Source organism: Lepidochelys kempii, chromosome 1 (assembly GCF_965140285.1).
Source record: "Lepidochelys kempii isolate rLepKem1 chromosome 1, rLepKem1.hap1, whole genome shotgun sequence".
Lineage (NCBI taxonomy): Eukaryota > Metazoa > Chordata > Testudines > Cheloniidae > Lepidochelys > Lepidochelys kempii.
Window position 1 is genome coordinate 352,085,966 of NC_136380.1, and position 17,913 is coordinate 352,103,878.

General features: G+C 64.3%; 1 protein-coding gene across 2 annotated transcripts in view; it reads right to left on the bottom strand.

The window, feature by feature from the left end:
- Positions 1-10,823: 10,823 nt before the first annotated feature.
- Positions 10,824-17,913, bottom strand: part of PRRT4 (proline rich transmembrane protein 4) — a 29,673-nt gene continuing 22,583 nt past the window's right edge. For both annotated transcript variants that reach the window (XM_073332353.2, XM_073332362.2), the window contains exon 4: positions 10,824-13,489. In XM_073332353.2, the coding sequence (XP_073188454.2) occupies positions 11,520-13,489 (1,970 nt within the window). In that variant the 3' untranslated portion in view covers positions 10,824-11,519. The remainder of the gene's footprint in view (positions 13,490-17,913) is intronic.

A 17,913-nucleotide genomic window follows, 5' to 3' on the forward strand; every position in this document is an offset into this window, starting at 1 on the left:
GGGGGCCCCTGGGCACGGGGCCGGGGGCGTGGGAGGGGGGCTGGGGCTGGGGACCCCTGGACACGGGGCCAGGGGGGCGCAGGAGGGGGGCTGGGGATCCCTGGGCACGGGGGGGGGGGTGAGGGGGCTGGGGACCCCTGGGCACGGGGCCAGGGGTGCGGGAGGGGGGCTGGGGCTGGGGACCCCTGGGCACGGGTGGGTGAGGGGGCTGGGGACCCCTGGGCACGGGTGGGTGAGGGGGCTGGGGACCCCTGGACACGGGGCCAGGGGGGAACGAGGGGGGGGCTGGGGACCCCAGGGCACGGGGGGGTGAGGTGGCTGGGGACCCCTGGGCACGGGGCCAGTGGGGTGCAGGGGGGGGGCTGGGGACCCCAGGGCACGGGGGGGTGAGGGGGCTGGGGACCCCTGGGCACAGGGCCAGGGGTGCGGGAGGGGGGCTGGGGCTGGGGACCCCTGGGCACGGGTGGGTGAGGGGGCTGGGGACCCCTGGGCACGGGGTCAGGGGGGCGCAGGGGGGGGCTGGGGACCCCAGGGCACGGGGGGGTGAGGGGGCTGGGGACCCCTGGGCACGGGGCCAGGGGGGTGCAGGGGGGGGCTGGGGACCCCTGGGCACGGGGCCGGGGGCACGGGTGGGTGAGGGGGCTGGGGACCCCTGGGCACGGGGCCAGGGGGGCGCAGGAGGGGGGCTGGGGACCCCAGGGCACGGGTGGGTGAGGGGGCTGGGGACCCCGGGGCCGGGGGCGCGGGAGGGGGGCTGGGGTTGGGGACCCCTGGGCACGGGGGGGTGAGGGGGCTGGGGACCCCAGGGCACGGGGTGTGAGGGGGCTGGGGACCCCTGGGCATGGGGCCGGGGGCGCGGGAGGGGGCGAGGGGGCTGGTGCCATGCAGCAGCAGTGGGTGGAGCGGAAAGGGGCAGGGCTGGGAGAAGACCCCCAGGGGATGTGAACAGCCCCCTGGCTGGGGAGAGAGGGCCGTCGTGCCCAGGTGTTTGCAGGACTGGGGCTCTGCCGGGTGCTGCCCTCCCCACCCCCTTTGCCAAGGTGCTGGCTGAGCTGGGATTTATACAATGCGGCCTCTAATTTGGAGTGACTCCAGTTTGAGGGCCGACCAGGAGACCCCCAGAGCCTGATTTTGACAGGCCAAGAACACACACGTTCCCAGGGATGTCAGCTGGAAACCAGGCCCCTGGTGCCTGAAGTGAGGCCCCCACACCTCAAAGCGCCTAGCGTGCAGGCCCGATATGAGACCCTCACTCCAGCCTGATCTCCCGCCCCCAGCCCCCGGCTGAGCGCCTGGCTCGGGCTGCCCTGGATGGGGAAGCTGCTGCTGCCCCCCAAGCTAGAGCACGTTCTCTCCGGGACCCCGCGGAAGCACCACTCCATGGCGGTGCCCGGTTCCAGGGTGGGAGGACAGGACCTCTCCTTTCAGCGTCTCCCCTATCGCCCTGGGGACAAAGTGGCTCCTGATCCAATGGCCCGTCTTGTCCCTTGGCTTCTTTTTCCAGCTTGTCAGCCCCAAACCCATAGCTGGCAAGAGCCGGAACGTTGGCTTTGTCTTCTGTCCTTGCGAGGGGGCAGTGGGCTCCTTTGGGGGGTTCTGTTTTCCAGAGGCAGTTTTTGTCCTAGGGTTCCCAGCGGGCCGGGAGGGCCAGATCTGCCAGGGACACAGGCTCTGCCTGCCCCCGTGATGTGGCCCAGGACACGCACAGCTCCCGGGCTGGGGACCCTCGTGGAGGGGCTGGGGCTGCGCAGGGGGTGGTGTTGGCCGAGCCCCTGATCTCTACCTCCCCGCTGGGGACAAGGCTCAGAGACCCTGGGAGCAGAGACCCGCTGCCCAGACCTGCCAGCAGCAGAAAGCGGAGCTGCCCAGTCTGGACGGAGGAAGAGTGCTCCCCTGGTCGCTGAAGGCAATGGCTGCTGTGCCCGGTAGAGGGCAGCACGGCCCCAGCCAGGGGTGTGCAGCTGTAGGAGTGAGCAGAGCACCCATAGCCCTTTGCACCCTGGAAGCAGCTGCCCCCACAGGCTGTTGCTAGTGCCCCCCTTGGCCTCTCGGCACCAGCCCAGGCAAATCCCAGCCCCAGACGTAGAGTCCTGACCCAGCGCACGGTGGCCAGTTGGAATGGGGGGATCCCAGGCCAGCCCAGGGTTCATCCACCTGCCGGGGTCAGAGGGGGGAAAGAACTGGCCTCAGCCTGAGGGACCCCTTCCTCGGCCTCTCTTGGGGGCCAGTGGATGTGACACCTGCTGAGCTGAGACCCAGCAAACTCGTTGCCCTGAAGCATCATTGGGTTGGAAGGGGAACCAAAGTCCCCACCCCGACCCTGATGGCAGAAAGTCCCAGCAGCTCCGGGGCCTTGGCACTGGGACAGAGCCAGCTCCCAGCAGGGCATCCTGGCCCCGGGTGAGTTTGTGGAGCTCATGGGCACGGGATGAGGGGCTCGTACACCTGCCTCCCCGCCCCTCCCAGGGGCGGCCACAGGCCCTTCCACCTGCAGACCTAGGTCCTGGCTCCAGATTGCAGAGAATTCCTGGCACCGCTCTCTGGGACTCAGAGGCCATTTATCTGCCCTCCTCCCCGATTCTCCCCAGCCCCATCGCCCCCCTCCCCGGCCAGCTGTCCCATCGTGCCCTGTCAGCCCTTGGATGGATTTTCTCCCTGAGCCTGGGACACTTGGGGGTGCGCTCGGCGGCCCCAGGGGATGGAGTGTGCCTGGCACGACCTGCAAAGGGACAGGGGGCTGCGCTGGCTGGGAGGGGAGAGCTTGCGTTGCCGGTGGCTGGCGGCGTGCGGGCTGACCCCTGGCAGGCCCAGACATGGCTCCCTGGTGCGAAGGGCAGGTCGCAGCGAGCTGCCTCCACCCTGGGTGCCTGGGCAGGCTGCGCAGGGAGGCTGGGCCGGAGCCCGGGAAGGAAGGGCAGCAGAAATGCTGTTTCCCACTTCGGTAGGTGGGGGGAGGGGAAATGACTTCACAGCACCCTCCCTGCCTTCCTTGTAGTGAGCCCTGCCGTCCGTCCTCCCTCCCTCCATCCCCACGGACCATCCCTCCAACCTCCTCCATCCACAGCCAGCATCCACCCATCCCAGCGTCCCTCCATCCTGCCCCATCGTTCCTCCCAGCCCGTACACACCCACCATCCCATATGCACCCAGTGTCCCTCCATCCCTCCCCATAGACACCCAGCGTCTCTCCCTCCATCCTCATAGTCCCTGCATCCCCACGGACCATACCTCCAACCTCCTCCATCCACAGCCAGCATCCACCCATCCCAGCGTCCCTCCATCCCTCCCCATAGACACCCAGCGTCCCTCCCTCCACCCCCATCCACACCCACCAGCCATCCAATACACACCCAGCATCCCTCCCCATAGACACACGTCCCTCCATCCATCCCATAAACCCGCACCACCCCTCCTTCCATCCCCACACACACCCGCTCCATCGTCTCTCTGTGCCCATTTCCTTGATTTCGAAATGCTGGACGCTGCAAACTTGCAGCATGTGGCTCCCCCTAGTGGTAGCTGATTTCAGCCTCTATCCTGGGATGGGGCGGGGGAGGAGATTTTGGTGCCATCTCTCAGGTGTCTCACTCTTTAGGGTCTTGGCTCAGTGCTGTGCCCGGGTGAGCCTGCTGTTGGAGCAGCCGGGTAGTAGGCTGCCCCAGGCTCTCTCTGCTGGCCTGGCTCTAGGATCACAGGCTGGCTCTGGAGTCAAGCAGGGCTTTTGGCTGGATGTGTCCCTGGATGGAGACCCAGGGACCACAGGGTGTCACAGTGATGTTTGAGGGCTGCTTGTCTCTCTTAGCCAGGGCTGGGCAGTGCACCGGGTGCTGTGGCCTGGGGCTGGGTGGGTGTGACGAATTGGGACTGTTTTTAATGTTTTCTGTCAATATTGTGGGGGTGCCTCAGTTTCCCCTATGCAGTTCTTAAGTGTCTAGGTGGTGGGGTAAGGGTGTATGATCATTGCAGAGCCCTGGAGGCCAGGTGTGTTCAGGGGTCTAGACACAGAGAATGGCCGACACCCTGTTTCCTGGCAACTGATGGCCTGGCCCTTCCCCCCTGCAAGGTGAGAGCTAAAGGGTTGGAGAACAAAGGAATCAGGTGACCACCTGGCCCGGGAAAGGGACAAGGCCCAGAGGAGGAGGGGCTGGAGGGAGTTTCAGTTTGGGGCTGGCTGGGACATGGAGTGAAGTACAGACCTGGTTGTCTGGCTCACTGCCCCCCAGAATGGACCCAGCTGAGGGGTCCTGTTCTCTGCGCCTGCAAACTCTGTTTTAGACCATGTTCCTGTTGTCTAATAAACCTCTGTTTTACCAGCTGGCTGAGAGTCCCGTCTGACGGTGGAGTTGGGGGCAGGACCCTCTGGCTTCCCCAGGACCCCGCCTGGGAGGACTCGCTGTGGGAAGCACACGGAGGGGCAGAGGATGCTGAATGCTCCGAGGTCAGGCCCAGGAAGGTGGAAGCCGTGTGAGCTGTGTGTCCTGCAGACAGGCTGCTCCCAGAAAGGAGACTTCCCCAGAGTCTTGCCTGGCTTCGTAGGGAGCAGTTCCAGATCATCGCCCAGGGACTCCGTGACAACTGGTGGCAGCAGTGGGATGTACTGCATGCCGTGGGTGGCACTTCCTGCAGTAAGTGACTGGGGAGCAGTAAAACGAAGGGGGACTGATGAGGACCAGGCATGCTGAAGGCTCAGAGAGGAGCGGTTTCAGGGGGTGGTTAACCCCTGGGAGTGTGTGACCAGCAAGAAGGACTGTGCAGTAATGGGGTCCCCATGGGGACTGCGATGAGCAGTCTCGGGCGGAGGAGCCTGCGGCTTGGCCCTGGGAGAGAGAAGGACTTTTGCAGTAACAGGGTTCCCCTGGGGATTGCAGCGAGCGGTCCCGGGGCGGAGGAGTCTGCAGCTCGACCCTGGCAAAGAGGGGGTGACCTCGAGAAGGGCTGGCACACTAGGGGTTCTCCCTGGAAACCGTGGTGAGCTGAAAGCACACAGGCCTGTGAGTCCACAACAACTTGGGAAGAGCGGAGTGATGGCCTGTCACCGTCTCCTTAAGAAGGACATTGTAACCCTGTGCAGAAAGAGAGGGTTGAGCATTGGAAAGTTCACCAAAGCAGAGTTCATCATGCAGCTGGAAGAGGATGACCGCTCTAAGGAACAGATGCCTGACCCCAAATGGGGCTATAGCAGAATCTGGGAGCAGCTGGAGTGGCAGCCAGGCACCCCCAAGGCTCCTGTCCCTGACCATACGGGGGTCTTCACGATTGGGTTCCCCATTGGGAGATCAGAGAAAGATGGGATTGGAGCTGAGTCCGAGGGAGCAAGAGAACAGGGAGAGACAGCGAGAGCCCGAGAAAGAGCTGCAGAAGCAGCAGCAGGAACTGGCGGTGGGGGAGCGGAGAGGCCTAGGGGACCTCCCCGGGGTGAGGGGGGATAGACCCCGGGGGGCCAGTTCCGCAGGGAACCTCGAGACTAAATTGCTGCCCCTGGTTAAGGAGGGGGGGGATGTGGATGCCACCTCACTGCCTTTGAGCAGGCTGGAGATTTGAACCGGGGGACCCTGCAGAAAAGCCCCGGTGTCTAGCTCCCTTGCTGGGTCCCAAGGCCATAGACTCTGTCAGCCAGATGGGTGGGGAGGTGGACAGGCTCCCACTCCTGACCCCAACCTATATGTCTGGGTGGAGTCTCCTGGGTCCAGGCCCCTTGGACCCCCAGTGGGAGCAGAAGGTGATGGTCAATGGGGAGACGTTCCTGGGGTGGCGAGATCCTGGGACAGAGAGAACTGGTGTCAGGCCCCGGGTGGTGCAGCCTCAGATGCTGAGGGGCAGTGTGAGCTGGGTGAGGGTCCCAGGGACGAAGGCCCTCGCCCTGCCTATGGCCCAGATCCCTGTACAGACCCAGGAGGGGTCAGGCTGGCTGGTCGTTGGGGTTCTCCAGGACATTGGCTGCGAGACCCTGTTGTGGGGTGACTGTGTCTCTTTGGGACAGGATCCAGGCCCTGCTCCGGTAACTGCCAAGAGTTTGAATTTGAATCCAGGGAACCAATCCGCGGAGAGGGAAATGGTCAGTGAAAATGCAGATGACCTGGCTGGCAGGAGGGAGGAGCAGCTAGGCTCAGGCTACCTGCCTGCCTGTGACCAGACCCCTGGGGCTGGGTGGGACAGAGAGATGCTCCCCGCCGCCTTGCACACCGGAGAGGGGGCTCAGGCTGGCTCTATTCCAGTGAGGAAAGCAGGGAGCTCGCTGCCTAGCCCCACTGGGACATCCAGGGCAGTGCTGAGCACAGTGGGAGCTGAGACCCCAGCTGAGTGGGGGGGAGACACAGGCAGGGCAGGGGATCTGTTGGGAGTGGGAATTTGCTTGGTAAGGAAAGTCTGGATGAGCCTAGGCAGCCTTGTGAGCTGATGGCTGTGTCTAGTCAGCAGGGTGGGAAGGCGAGGAGAGTGGAAGATGAGAGTCCCTGGACCTTACCTGTTAGCTGGGTGGAGAAGTGGGACAGTGAAGGAAACGTGCCTGTGTCTGTCAGGGGTATTGACTTGCCTGTGGAGGGAGCTACCCTGATCTCCAAGCAGTTGTCTGTGACCAGCCTTGTGTGCTGGGACCAGGGGAATGAGATCCCAAGCTGTGTGTCTGGGAAAGGAGAAAGTGTGTCCGGCTCTTCTTTGTGGAGCAGACAGAAGGGCCCTTTCAGCCTGTTATGTTTGAGAATAGTGAAGTTGTCTCAGAGTTGGTTCTGGATCCAGCTAAAGCCCAGGAAGGGAATGGTCCTAAGTTTGTGTCTGCTCGGGAGAATGGCCCTGTAACTAGGTCGCATCTAGTTAGTGTCTATGTAAAATCCCAGAGCCCAGACAATTCTGGTGCTTGTATTTTGCCTGTTGCTAGTGTGTTGTTGGAAAGGGTGGAGCAACTCTGTCTAATCAGGGTGAGATCCTAGCCAGGGCACAAGGAGAGCATGAAGGTGATGTGATTGTGTTACCTACTGATGGTGTGGAAACTTGTAGCAAGAAGGAAAAGATTCCTGAACTTGTGTGTGGCAAAGGGATGGAGAATGTTTCTGACCTTTTTTCTAGGAAGTCTGTAAGTTTGCCTGAAAGGGGATTGTGTAGGAATCCGCCGGATGGGCCAGAGGTGATTCTGGATGTAAGGGAGACCCAGAAAGAGTCTGTTGTTGCTCAGGAAAGTGTTCCCCTAGAGCAAGCCCTAGGTGAAGAGGGTAAGAGCAGAATTTCTGTGCGGGGTGAAAAGAAAAGGAGGACTTGTGGCACCTTAGCGACTAACCAATTTATTAGAGCATAAGCTTTCGTGAGCTACAGCTCACTTCATCTACAGCTACAGCTGTAGCTCACGAAAGCTTATGCTCTAATAAATTAGTTAGTCTCTAAGGTGCCACAAGTACTCCTTTTCTTTTTGCGAATACAGACTAACACGGCTGTTACTCTGAAACCTGTGCGGGGTGAATTGTTGCATAGACAAGCCCTAGGGAAAGGAATCCTCGTGGAGTCTTTGCAAGCAGTTTACTGCTACTGAAGGGTGTGAAAGTGATTTAATCCAGAAAGAAAAGGAGTACTTGTGGCACCTTAGAGACTAACCAATTTATTTGAGCATGAGCTTTCGTGAGCCACAGCTCACTTCATCAGATGTTTACCGTGGAAACTGCAGCAGACTTTATATACACACAGAAATCATGAAACAATACCTCCTCCCACCCCACTGTCCTGCTGGTAATAGCTTATCTAAAGTGATCAACAGGTGGGCCATTTCCAGCACAAATCCAGGTTTTCTCACCAGCAGCAGCAGGAGAGTGAATTTGTGTGGGGGGGTGGAGGGTGAGAAAACCTGGATTTGTGCTGGAAATGGCCCACCTGTTGATCACTTTAGATAAGCTATTACCAGCAGGACAGTGGGGTGGGAGGAGGTATTGTTTCATGATTTCTGTGTGTATATAAAGTCTGCTGCAGTTTCCACGGTAAACATCTGATGAAGTGAGCTGTGGCTCACGAAAGCTCATGCTCAAATAAATTGGTTAGTCTCTAAGGTGCCACAAGTACTCCTTTTCTTTTTGCGAATACAGACTAACACGGCTGTTCCTCTTAATCCAGAAAGTTTCAGTTCCTAACAGCCAGAAATTTTCTTTTGTGAATGGATCCACTGACTTTCCTGTTGAAGGATCCAGTGTGGAGAGCTTTGAGAAGGTCTCAGATGAAGTGAAAGCTGTTAAGAAAGTTAAACAGTCCTCTAACCAAGTGGCTGTGTTTGGCCAGCTTGTTGGGGAGAAGACTCAATTCTAGTTTGACCCCCTGGGGTTTTGGGGGTGGCAAAAGGGCACGGGCTGCATAAACCTTCCCACATGCAGCCTGTGAGTGCTATCAACCACCCCACAACCTAAGGGAGGGCGTGAAACTGGAAGGGCCTGGTGTAACTCCCCACGAAGGAATGGGAGAGATGCTGGGGCATCCATGGGAACATTGGTGGCTTCGAACTTCCCCAGGTCACCGGCTAAAGTGACTCCGCTCAGTTCGATCTCGAAGTGGGGAGAGATGTGACGAAGTGGGACTGTTCTTAATGTTTCCTCTGAATAGTGTGGGGGTGTCTCAGTTTCCCCTATGCAGTTTTTAAGTATCTAGCTGGTGGGGTAAGGGTGTATGATCATTGCAGAGCCCTAGAGGGCAGGTGTATGCAGGAGTCTGGACACAGAGCATGGCCGACACCCTGTTTCCTGGCAACTGATGGCCTGGGCCCTTCCCCCCTGCAAGGTGAGAGCTAAAGGGTTGGAGAACAAAGGAATCAGGTGCCCTCCTGGCCTGGGAAAGGGACAAAGCCCAGAGGGGGAGGGGCTGGAGGGAGTTTCAGTTTGGGGCTGGCTGGGACATGGAGTGAAGTGCAGACGGGGTTGTCTGGCTCACTGTCCTCCAAAATGGACCCGGCTGAGGGGTCCGGTTCTCTGCATCTACAAGCTCTGTTTTAGACCATGTTCCTGTCATCTAATAAACCTTCTGTTTTGCTGGCTGGCTGAGAGTCACATCTGACTGCGGAGTTGGGGGGCAGGACCCTCTGGCTTCCCCAGGACCCCGCCTGGGTGGACTGGCTGTGGGAAGTGCATGGAGGGGCAGAGGATGCTGAATGCTCCGAGGTCAGACCCAGGAAGGTGGAAGCCGTGTGAGCTGTGTGTCCTGCAGACAGGCTGCTCACAGGAAGGCGACTGCCCCAGAGTCGTGTCTGGCTTCATGGGGAGCAGTTCCAGAGCATCGCCCGGGGACTCCGTGACAGTGGGGCTGGGTATTGGCAGGGCTGGGCAGGGCACCGGGTGCCGTGCCCTGGGGTTGGGTGGGGCTGGGTATTGCAGAGCTGGGGCAGGGCTGGGCAGGGCACCGGGTGCTTTGCTGTGGGGCTGGGCATTGGGAGCCCATCACAGTGCCGTCAGGTTCATGAAAGCAGCAGCAGGGTGTATTGGCAGGCCTGTGATGCAGGCCGTTCGGGATCCAGTCGAAGCCCCTTGGCTTGTCACTGGGAGCACAAGCGAGTCCCTGGGTCCCAGGCCGAAAGGGAAAGTGCAGGAGAATTTCCAGGCCAGGAATATGAACGCCTTGCCAGGCAATTCACTGCTGACCTTCCCCGCAGCACAGAGCTGGTTTGCTCATTTCATTTCTAATTGCCATGCTTCCTCGTTAGTCCCAGCAGCGTCGCTCAGCCCGGAGGCACAGCTGCAAATCCCCCGCCCCCCCACCCCGTGCAGGGAGCGAAGGGCTTTTACCCTGCTCGGCGTAGGGCTCTGCACCCAGCGTATGGGCCGGGGCTGATCCCTTCTCAACGGCACAGCCGTGCTGGCCACCGGCCTGTCCTGGGGCCTGCCGGGGGCTCATCTCTCTCCCCCACGGCCTGCGTTTGCTGCGGGAAAACCCCTCTGTGCAGTGGGAGAACATGAGAGCGGCCAGGCTGGCCCAGCTAGCCCAGCGTCCTGTCTGCCAGCAGCGGCGGGGTGGGGTGGACACACTCGCCCTGCGTGTTCCTCTCCTCCCACAGACCCTCAGCCTGCCCCTTGTGGCGCTGACGGGGACACGGCTGTGCCAGCGACGGGGCTGGCTAGCCAGCGTGACTCACACAGGAGGACCAAGCGCTGGGCAGCTCCTGGGGCACCCTGCCCCCCAGCGTCACCCCTGGATCTCCAAAGGCAGCAGGCATTTTCCCACAGCTGCCACCCGGGGCTACTGCACCCTGCCTCTCACAGCCCCTCCGCTGAAGCCCAGCCTTGGCCCCAGGAGCCCCCATCACAGCTGCTGACCCTGCCGTCCCTGCAGAGAGGGGGCCTGGGGAGGCCCCCCACTTCCTGCTGGCAGCCCAGGGGAGCATGGGGGGGGGACGAGTAGGGGGCTGCAGTGTCTCCACATTGTTCCCCCCGCCCACTGCCCAGGAAACACCCTGGTTCCTGCTCCAAAGGTCGCCCAAGACGCACGTCCTGCTGGCCGGGCCCTGCTGGGGCTGGCCGAAGAGTCGCTACGGGCCCGTCCTCCCCTGCTCGGCCCGAGGCAGTGTGCCAGGGTCCCTTCCCTGTGCCGGTCCCCAGCCCACGGCATTCAGACGGGGTCCCTGGGCCAGCTCCGTTCCCTGCCCTGCCCTCCGTTCCCTGCCTCCGTTCCCTGCACTGGGCGCTCCGGTGCTGGGCAGCAGGACAGCGCCCGACGATTGCCTAATAATGAACCCCAGGGGCGCCCTTTCTCCCTGGCAGCACTCGTGTCTCACTCAGACACTCGGAACTGGACGGGGCTGGGGCTTTGCAGGTTTACCCATGTAACGCCCCCGGCTCCTGCCCGACGAGGACCCAGCTGCTCCTGTTGATAAAATACTTTATTAATGCAAAGGAGGGAGGAGTTTCCGGCCCCCGCGCCCGGGGGCCTGTCACTGCCGCTGCGGGCTTTGGAGTCTGGAGTACAAACCACAAGCCTACCTCATTGCTAATACAGGGGTCAAAGTCTGGGCCCGGGCCCACCCGGGGCTGGGAGGAAGCGGGGGAGGAGGGTGTTAGGCAGCAGGTGTATGGGGGGGCGGGCATGGGGCATCTCTACTGAGCCGCTTCCAAGGGCCAGGGCGAGAGCCGGGCCCCTGGGCCCCCTTCCCAAGGAGCTGTGGGCCCTGGCTGTTGGGAGCCCGCAGTCCCTTCTCGCACCCAGCAGGGAGCGCCCTCTCCTCGTCATAGAGCTGCAGGCCCCAATGGCCGGCCACTGGCTCCCCCAGCCCCCTCTCCGGCGTGGGGGAGGACACGGGCGATGCAGTGTGGGCACTGGGCGCGCGGGGGGACGACATGGCGAATCTGCCCCGCCCCGGGACCTTGCTGTGGTGTGAGCGCCCACTGCTGGGGTGCATGGGCCATGCATTGGCTCTGACCAGAGGGGACCCCCCTCCAGAGGCGGGAAGGGCCCGTCCCGCCTAGCACCATGGGGGGAGATGTGGGTTTCAGGGCCGCCCTGGCTCCTCCTGCCAGGCCGGGCCCACGGGGAAGGTGGCCGCAGCGGGGCCAGGGCGGCCCCTCTCCCTACAGGTCGATGGTGTCGCTGTTGATGCTGAGTGCGTCGATCTGCCGGCACACGTCCAGGAACTCCTCCTGCAGCCGAGCCGCGTCGCCCGCCGGCGGCTCCGGGACCAGAGAGTCCAAGGACTCCTGGGAGGGCTGGCCCAGGGGCAGGTACGGCCCCCCGGGCGGCGGGGGGGACCGGCGGGGGCTGCTCTCGCCCTGGCCCCGGGGCAGCTTCGGCTCGTAGGCAAAGGAAGACGCGTGGGTGGTTGGCTCCAGGCTGGGGCACAGGACCAGGGAGGAGCCGTCCAGGGAGAGTCCGTAGGGGGAGCTGGAGCAGCAGCTGCTGCCCCTCCATCTGCCCGGGGAGCAGAGGGCGGCATCAGACGCGCCCACCTCTGGGGACGCCTCCCCATCCCCTCCCTGGGGCAGGGCCACGTCCAGCTCCACGCAGGAGGCCGTCCGGTACAGGCCGCGGCTGGCCGGCGTCTCCCGGAGCCCCTGGTGCTCCTGCAGGCCGGGGCTGTGGAGGCTGAGTGCCAGGGGGCTGGACCGGGCTGGGGCGCTGGGGGGCTGGAAGAGGCTGGCGGGGATGAGGGCCTCGCTGAACAGGGCCTCGTCGATGCTGCGCCGCAGGTTGATGGGCGACGGGGGCCGGAAGCCGGCGGTGGGGTCGCTGTCCATGGCCACGCTGATGACGGAGGAGGCCTTCGAGCTGTAGCCGCCCTCGAGGCCCGTCTCCGAGGTCCTGGCAGCCCCCGGACTGTGGGCGCCGCAGTAGCCCGCCGCCCCGTCCGCACTTGGGCGGCTCCCGGCCAGGGCGTAGAGCGGCAGGAACTCGGAGTCGCTGCGGGTGATGGTGTCACACGTCACCAGCTTCTCATGCTGCGCCACGGCCCACTGGAAGTTGTTGGCCAGGATGGGGGCCTTCACGGGGCCGCGGAAGAGCCCGCCCCAGCAGTGCACGCAGGGGGGCTCATGGGAGCAGAACATGGGGTACAGGCCCACCAGGGCCAGGGGCAGCCCGGTGCCCACCTCACAGAGCCGGCAGCCCAGCTGCAGCGACCACCAGGGCCAGGGCCCGAAGAAGCCCGGCGGCAGGCCGTAGCCCAGGGCGTGGAGGATGGCGTAGGCCTGCAGGGCAGCGCTCAGCAGGGCGAAGCAGGCGGCAAGCAGGGTGGAGCGCGCTGCCCGGCTCCAGTCGCCGGCGTCAGCGAAGGGGCAGTGGCCGAGGCGCTCGGTGGGTGGCGTGGCGCTCTGGAGGTGGTAGATCTGCAGGGCGCCCACCCGCCCCAGGCAGTAGAAGGTGAGGAAGGCGAGGGAGAGGAGGGCGGCCAGCAGGGCGAAGGCCCCCCGCGAGACCAGCAGCAGGAAGGGGAACTGGCGCAGCAGGTCGGCGGCCAGGACAGCGCCCACGGCCACGGAGAAGTGCAGCAGCACCAGGGCGGCCAGGCAGCCGGGGTGCCGGAAGCGGGCGCGCGAGAGCTGGACGCGGGAGCGGGTGGAGAGCAGCAGGAAGGCGACGGCCAGCGCGGAGGAGAAGCAAGGGAAGGGCAGGTCGTGCAGCAGCAGCCAGGCCAGGGCCGGCAGCCGCTCCTGCTGCCCGTAGGCGTCGTAGAAGAGCAGGAAGGCCCGGGCGGCGCCGGCCACCAGCAGCAGCAGGTCGAGGGCGGCCAGGAAGGTGCAGCCAGCCGGGCAGCGGAAGGGGAGGCAGGCCAGGCTCAGCAGGGAGAGCAGGGCCAGCAGGCTGAAGAGGGAGCCGGCCCCGTAGACGTGGGCTTCCCAGGCCAGGCCCCAGTCGGCCATGGCCGTGTTCCAGTCCGCGTGCAGCATGACGAAGAGGGGCCGGGAGGGCAGCGGGTGTGGTGCCGGGGGGGCCTCGGGCTCAGGGCTGGGGGAGCCGCACTCCTCTGGCTTCTCTGGCGTGCACCTGGGCCAGGCGGCCAGCGCCCCCTCGCTGCCGGGAGAGGGGCCAGGGGCCGGGGCCGGGCCTGGGGATGAAGGAGACGGAGAGGCCATTAGCAGGGGGCGGAGGCAGACCCAGCGCTAGGGCCCAGCGGGTCTTCGTGGCCTGGCATCATCGTGGGGACGCCCACAAAGCCCACCCCCTCCTGCCTCTCCGGGGCCGGGAAACGCGTCACTCGCACAAGCCTGGTGCCCCACGGAGCTGGGCAGCACCTGGGGCCTGGCCCCGGGGGGTGGGGACCACCAGGGGGGCACCAGGGGCAAGGTAGGGGTGATGGAAACAGGCTGCCCTGCCTCTCCCCCACCCACAGAGCGTGCACCAGACCCAGAGCACACACGCCCCCCCCCACAGAGCACGCACCAGTCCCAGAGTGCGCACGCCCCCCACTCACAGAGCGCGCACCAGCCCGAGCACGCACGCCCCCCCCCACATGGAGCGCACACCAGCCAGAGAGCACGCGCACCCCCCACAGAGCACGCACCAGCCCCAGAGCACGCACGCCCCCCACTCACAGAGCGCGCACCAGCCCGAGCACGCACGCCCCCCCCCACATGGAGCGCACACCAGCCAGAGAGCACGCGCACCCCCCACAGAGCACGCACCAGCCCCCGCGTGCACGTACATCCCCCCCCACTCACAGAGCGCGCACCAGCCCCAGAGCGCGCACGCCCCCCCCCACAGAGCGCGCACCAGCCCCAGAGCGCGCACGCCCCCCCCCCACAGAGCGCGCACGCCCCCCACTCACAGAGCACGCACTGAACTGGCTGCATAGCCCGCACACACACACACACACACAGAGCAAGTGCTGGCCCCAGAACGCAACCCCCCCCCGCCCACGGGCCCCAGTGTGGACACACACACAGAGCACACACGTGTCCCAGTGCACACACGCACACGCATACTAATATACCATCACCTGGCAGATGCTCCCACTTGAGACACTCACAAAACACACGTGCAGACACAACTTTGTGCGTGTGCATTTTGCACTTGACTGTGTGCCCCTGCGGGGAGGGCAGAGGGGGGGCTTTGAAACACACACAGGCCTTACAGTGAAAAGGCCCCCGGTCAGGGCGTGGTGTCTGCTGTATTCAGCCACTCAGGCCCGGCGGTGCAAACACCCGCCATGCACAAGCGCACGTCCCCCGAGCTCCCCCCGCATGGCCGCACAACACACAGCCACACACATCCCTGCACTATCTGTGCCCGCGGCTGGAAAGCAGGCAGCCAGGGACTCTGTTCTGGAGATAAAACATGAAAGCGAACAGCCCCTAATCCAGGGGCCCTGGAGCCGCAGAGCTGCTGGCAGAATGTGCCGGGCTGCTGGCTGCTTGTGGGGGGCCGGCTGGCTGAGCCCCCTGGGACCTCAGGGGTGGAGCGGTGCCAACTGTCAGCTCAGGCAGACACCCCGTGCGGAGCCCCCCATGCCGCTGGGCTAGCACAGCAGGGACAGATGCCCACCATGCACATGGCGCAGGAGGGGGACCCCGGGGACCCCCATGCTCACTCCAACAGCAGAGCGCACCAGGGCTCCTCAGTGACAGCTGGCTTGGGAGAGCCGGGTGCGCCCTTCTCCCTGCTGGGAGAGGCCACCTGCCCGGGAGCTCAAGGCCAGGGAGTGACCAGGGCCAGGGCACGGGGGCTGAGATGGACAGGGTGGACAAGCAGCGCCAGCCTGGTTCGTGGGCACATCCTAGGGGCCTCCCCGTGTCCGGTGGAGGCTGAGAAAAGCCTCTGCATTGCAACTGCTTTGGAGCAAGCCCAGCGCCCGCTGGCCGGCCCCGTGGGCGCTGGCATGGGGGAGGGGAGGCCGGTGGGCTCGGAAGCCTTGTTGGCAGCCACAATGGGCTGGGGCTGCCTCTCGGGCTGTTTGCGTAGCCAGGGGCTTCTCCAAACACAGCGGCTCACACAATGGCCGGTCCCAGCGGGGCACAAAGGCTCCATGGGGCCTGGCAGGAAGCGGCAGGACAGATGCCGATCAGCAATCACCCCAATGCCGACACAGCCTCCTCCCCCCACGGCTCCCCCAGGCAGCCTGAACTGGGGCTGCCAGAGGAGCCCCCGGAGCTCAGCCCAGCCCCACTTCCCCCTCCTCGACGGCCCCTCTCAGGGGCAGGGCTCCAGCAGCGCAGGGGATCCTGGCCCGGCCCTGCACCCCGCTTTGTTTATCGCTCTCGAGTCTAATCCGGGGCTTTAGCCAGGTTCGGATCAGCACCAAGTGCCTCTGCAGCCCCCTCTTTGCTGGATTAGTTCTGGCATCTCTCAATCCGCCCGCACGTTTGCATCACCGCAGAGGAATTTGCCACGGAGCCGGCTGTCTGGCCCCTGGGCCCTGCTGCTGTCAGGGCCGTGTGCCCTGCTATACGCAGGATCGTCCTGCCCGTGCCCGGCCAGCGCCATGGCCCGGGGGGCAGAGCTCAGGCCCAGGGGTCTGGAGGGCTACGCCTGGCCATGCCACTGAGTTGGTGGGACCTGCCCCTCCCCAGCCCTCTGTCCATGAGAACGGTCCCATCCCCATTCCTAATGCGCTGAGACGTAGGGACAAGAGGCACAGGGTGTGCTCAGTACTATTGTCAGTCGGGGCCCCACTGGCCCCAGCTGCGTGGCAGCCCAATCCCCCTGCATGGAGCTCCTGCTCTGGAGTCCCGGGGGCACTCAGCCCTCAGTCGCCCTGCGACAGACTCTGCTAAAGAGAGTGACTAGCCAGATCCCCCCGGGCTGGGCAGCGCCATGCGGGCTCCGGCACAGGGAGGAAATGCGGGGGGAGCTCCTTGGGAGGGCTGGCTACGGAGCTCCTCCCAGGGGGGTCCCCCTACGGAACAGAGGCTCCTGGGGAGGGCTCCTCAGGGGGCTGGGGAGGGGGCGCCCCAGGGAGATGCAGCGAGGGGGCAGGTGCTGGGGCAGGGAGGAGCTGCCAACGCTCAGGCTCCGCAGAATCTGGTCCTGATGGCGGGAGAAGCTGCAGCCCCGGAACCGAGGAATTAGACGCCGTTCGGAGGAAGGGCCGGCGCAGTTCGATCTCTGGGGATCTGACCCTAAAGGAGAGACCCTTCCCACACTGCTGGCAATAGGGCCTGGCTGCTGAGGGACCTGGAGACAACTCAGCCCCTGCCCCCTCCAGCCAGGCGGCTGCAGTGGAGGCTGATTTGGGTGATGTGTTGGTTAAATAAGCTGGAGCCCGGAAGGGGCACTGTTCAATATACATAAGCCTCATAGGACTTATTAAAAGCCCACTAGGGGAAACTGAGGCAGGGACTTAATTGCAGCACTGCCCCGCCAGGGGGCGCTCCAGGGGCAAGGCCCCCATTACACATGCACCAATAGGGCTGGATGGACGCTGGGTGTGTGCCAGGGTGGCAGCAGGCTGGGTGCCAGGCCAGAGAACGGCTCCGTTACAGAGGGAGACGGAACGCCGCCCTCAATGCGCCCGCGGCAGGACTGGCCGAGCGGGGATCTGCGCAAGTGTGCTCAGGCGATGGCCCCAGAGGCGACAGCCACTCTGTTTCTCCACCCAGCCCTGCCGCTGCCACCCGGAGCTGGCGGTCCTGCCATGCAGCTCGCTGAGACGCGTTTCTCCTGCCGGGCTCCCCATTGCTCGGAGATCAAAGGCCCTTCTGCAAACCTGCCTGGACCAGCTGCCTTGGGGAGGTGAAGGCCACGCAAAGCCAGCAGCCAGTCCACACTTGGCACCCCAGGGGCATCTGAGGGGGTCAGCCTGCAGGATGGGGGGCAGCAGAGACGTGCCCTCTGTAACGTGGTCGAGGAGAAAGACTCCTCAAAGTCAAACACCAACACGCGGCTGTGAGCCACGTGGGCCGGGAGAGCAGGACGGGGCCGAGACCCAGATCGGACGAGCGCACGAGCATCTCCGGCGGGCACAGCTCCACTCTACTGAGACCCCTGCCTCCGTCTGCAGAGGGGAAGGGCCCCTCCCCATGCCTGGCCCGGGATGAGCAGAGATTCCTCCAGCCCAGCTACTCAAAGCTCCGGAGGGTCCCCTCGTGCCCCAGGGAGCGGCAGAACCCAGCCTGGGAAGCTCTCACCAGACAATCTGGGAGAAGACTCGTAAGAGGCCATCGCACAGCTTTCCCCAGAGAGCGCCCCCGGGGTCCAGCAACTTCTACAGAGACCCCCAAGGCAACAGGGATCCCCTGCTCTCGCAGCCGAGGGGCGGGGTTCCGCAAACTTGCAGGGGTGTCAAAATCGAGGGCGGGGGGAAGGGGAAGAGGGCAGGAGGCCGGGAAAGATGGACTGAGTGGCGGAGGGTCCCAAGCCAAGTGCTTGGAGAGCTGGCTGGGCGCTGCTGGCTCCTCATTGACGCCACCGGGGAGCCATTCAATATTTTACCCCAGTTATTTTGCTGGGCTGGGGGCTGGGCAGGGAGGTGGGGGTGAAGGGAGCCCAGCAGAGGTTACTCCCCCCCCCCCCCCCGCAAGGAACACCTGGCGC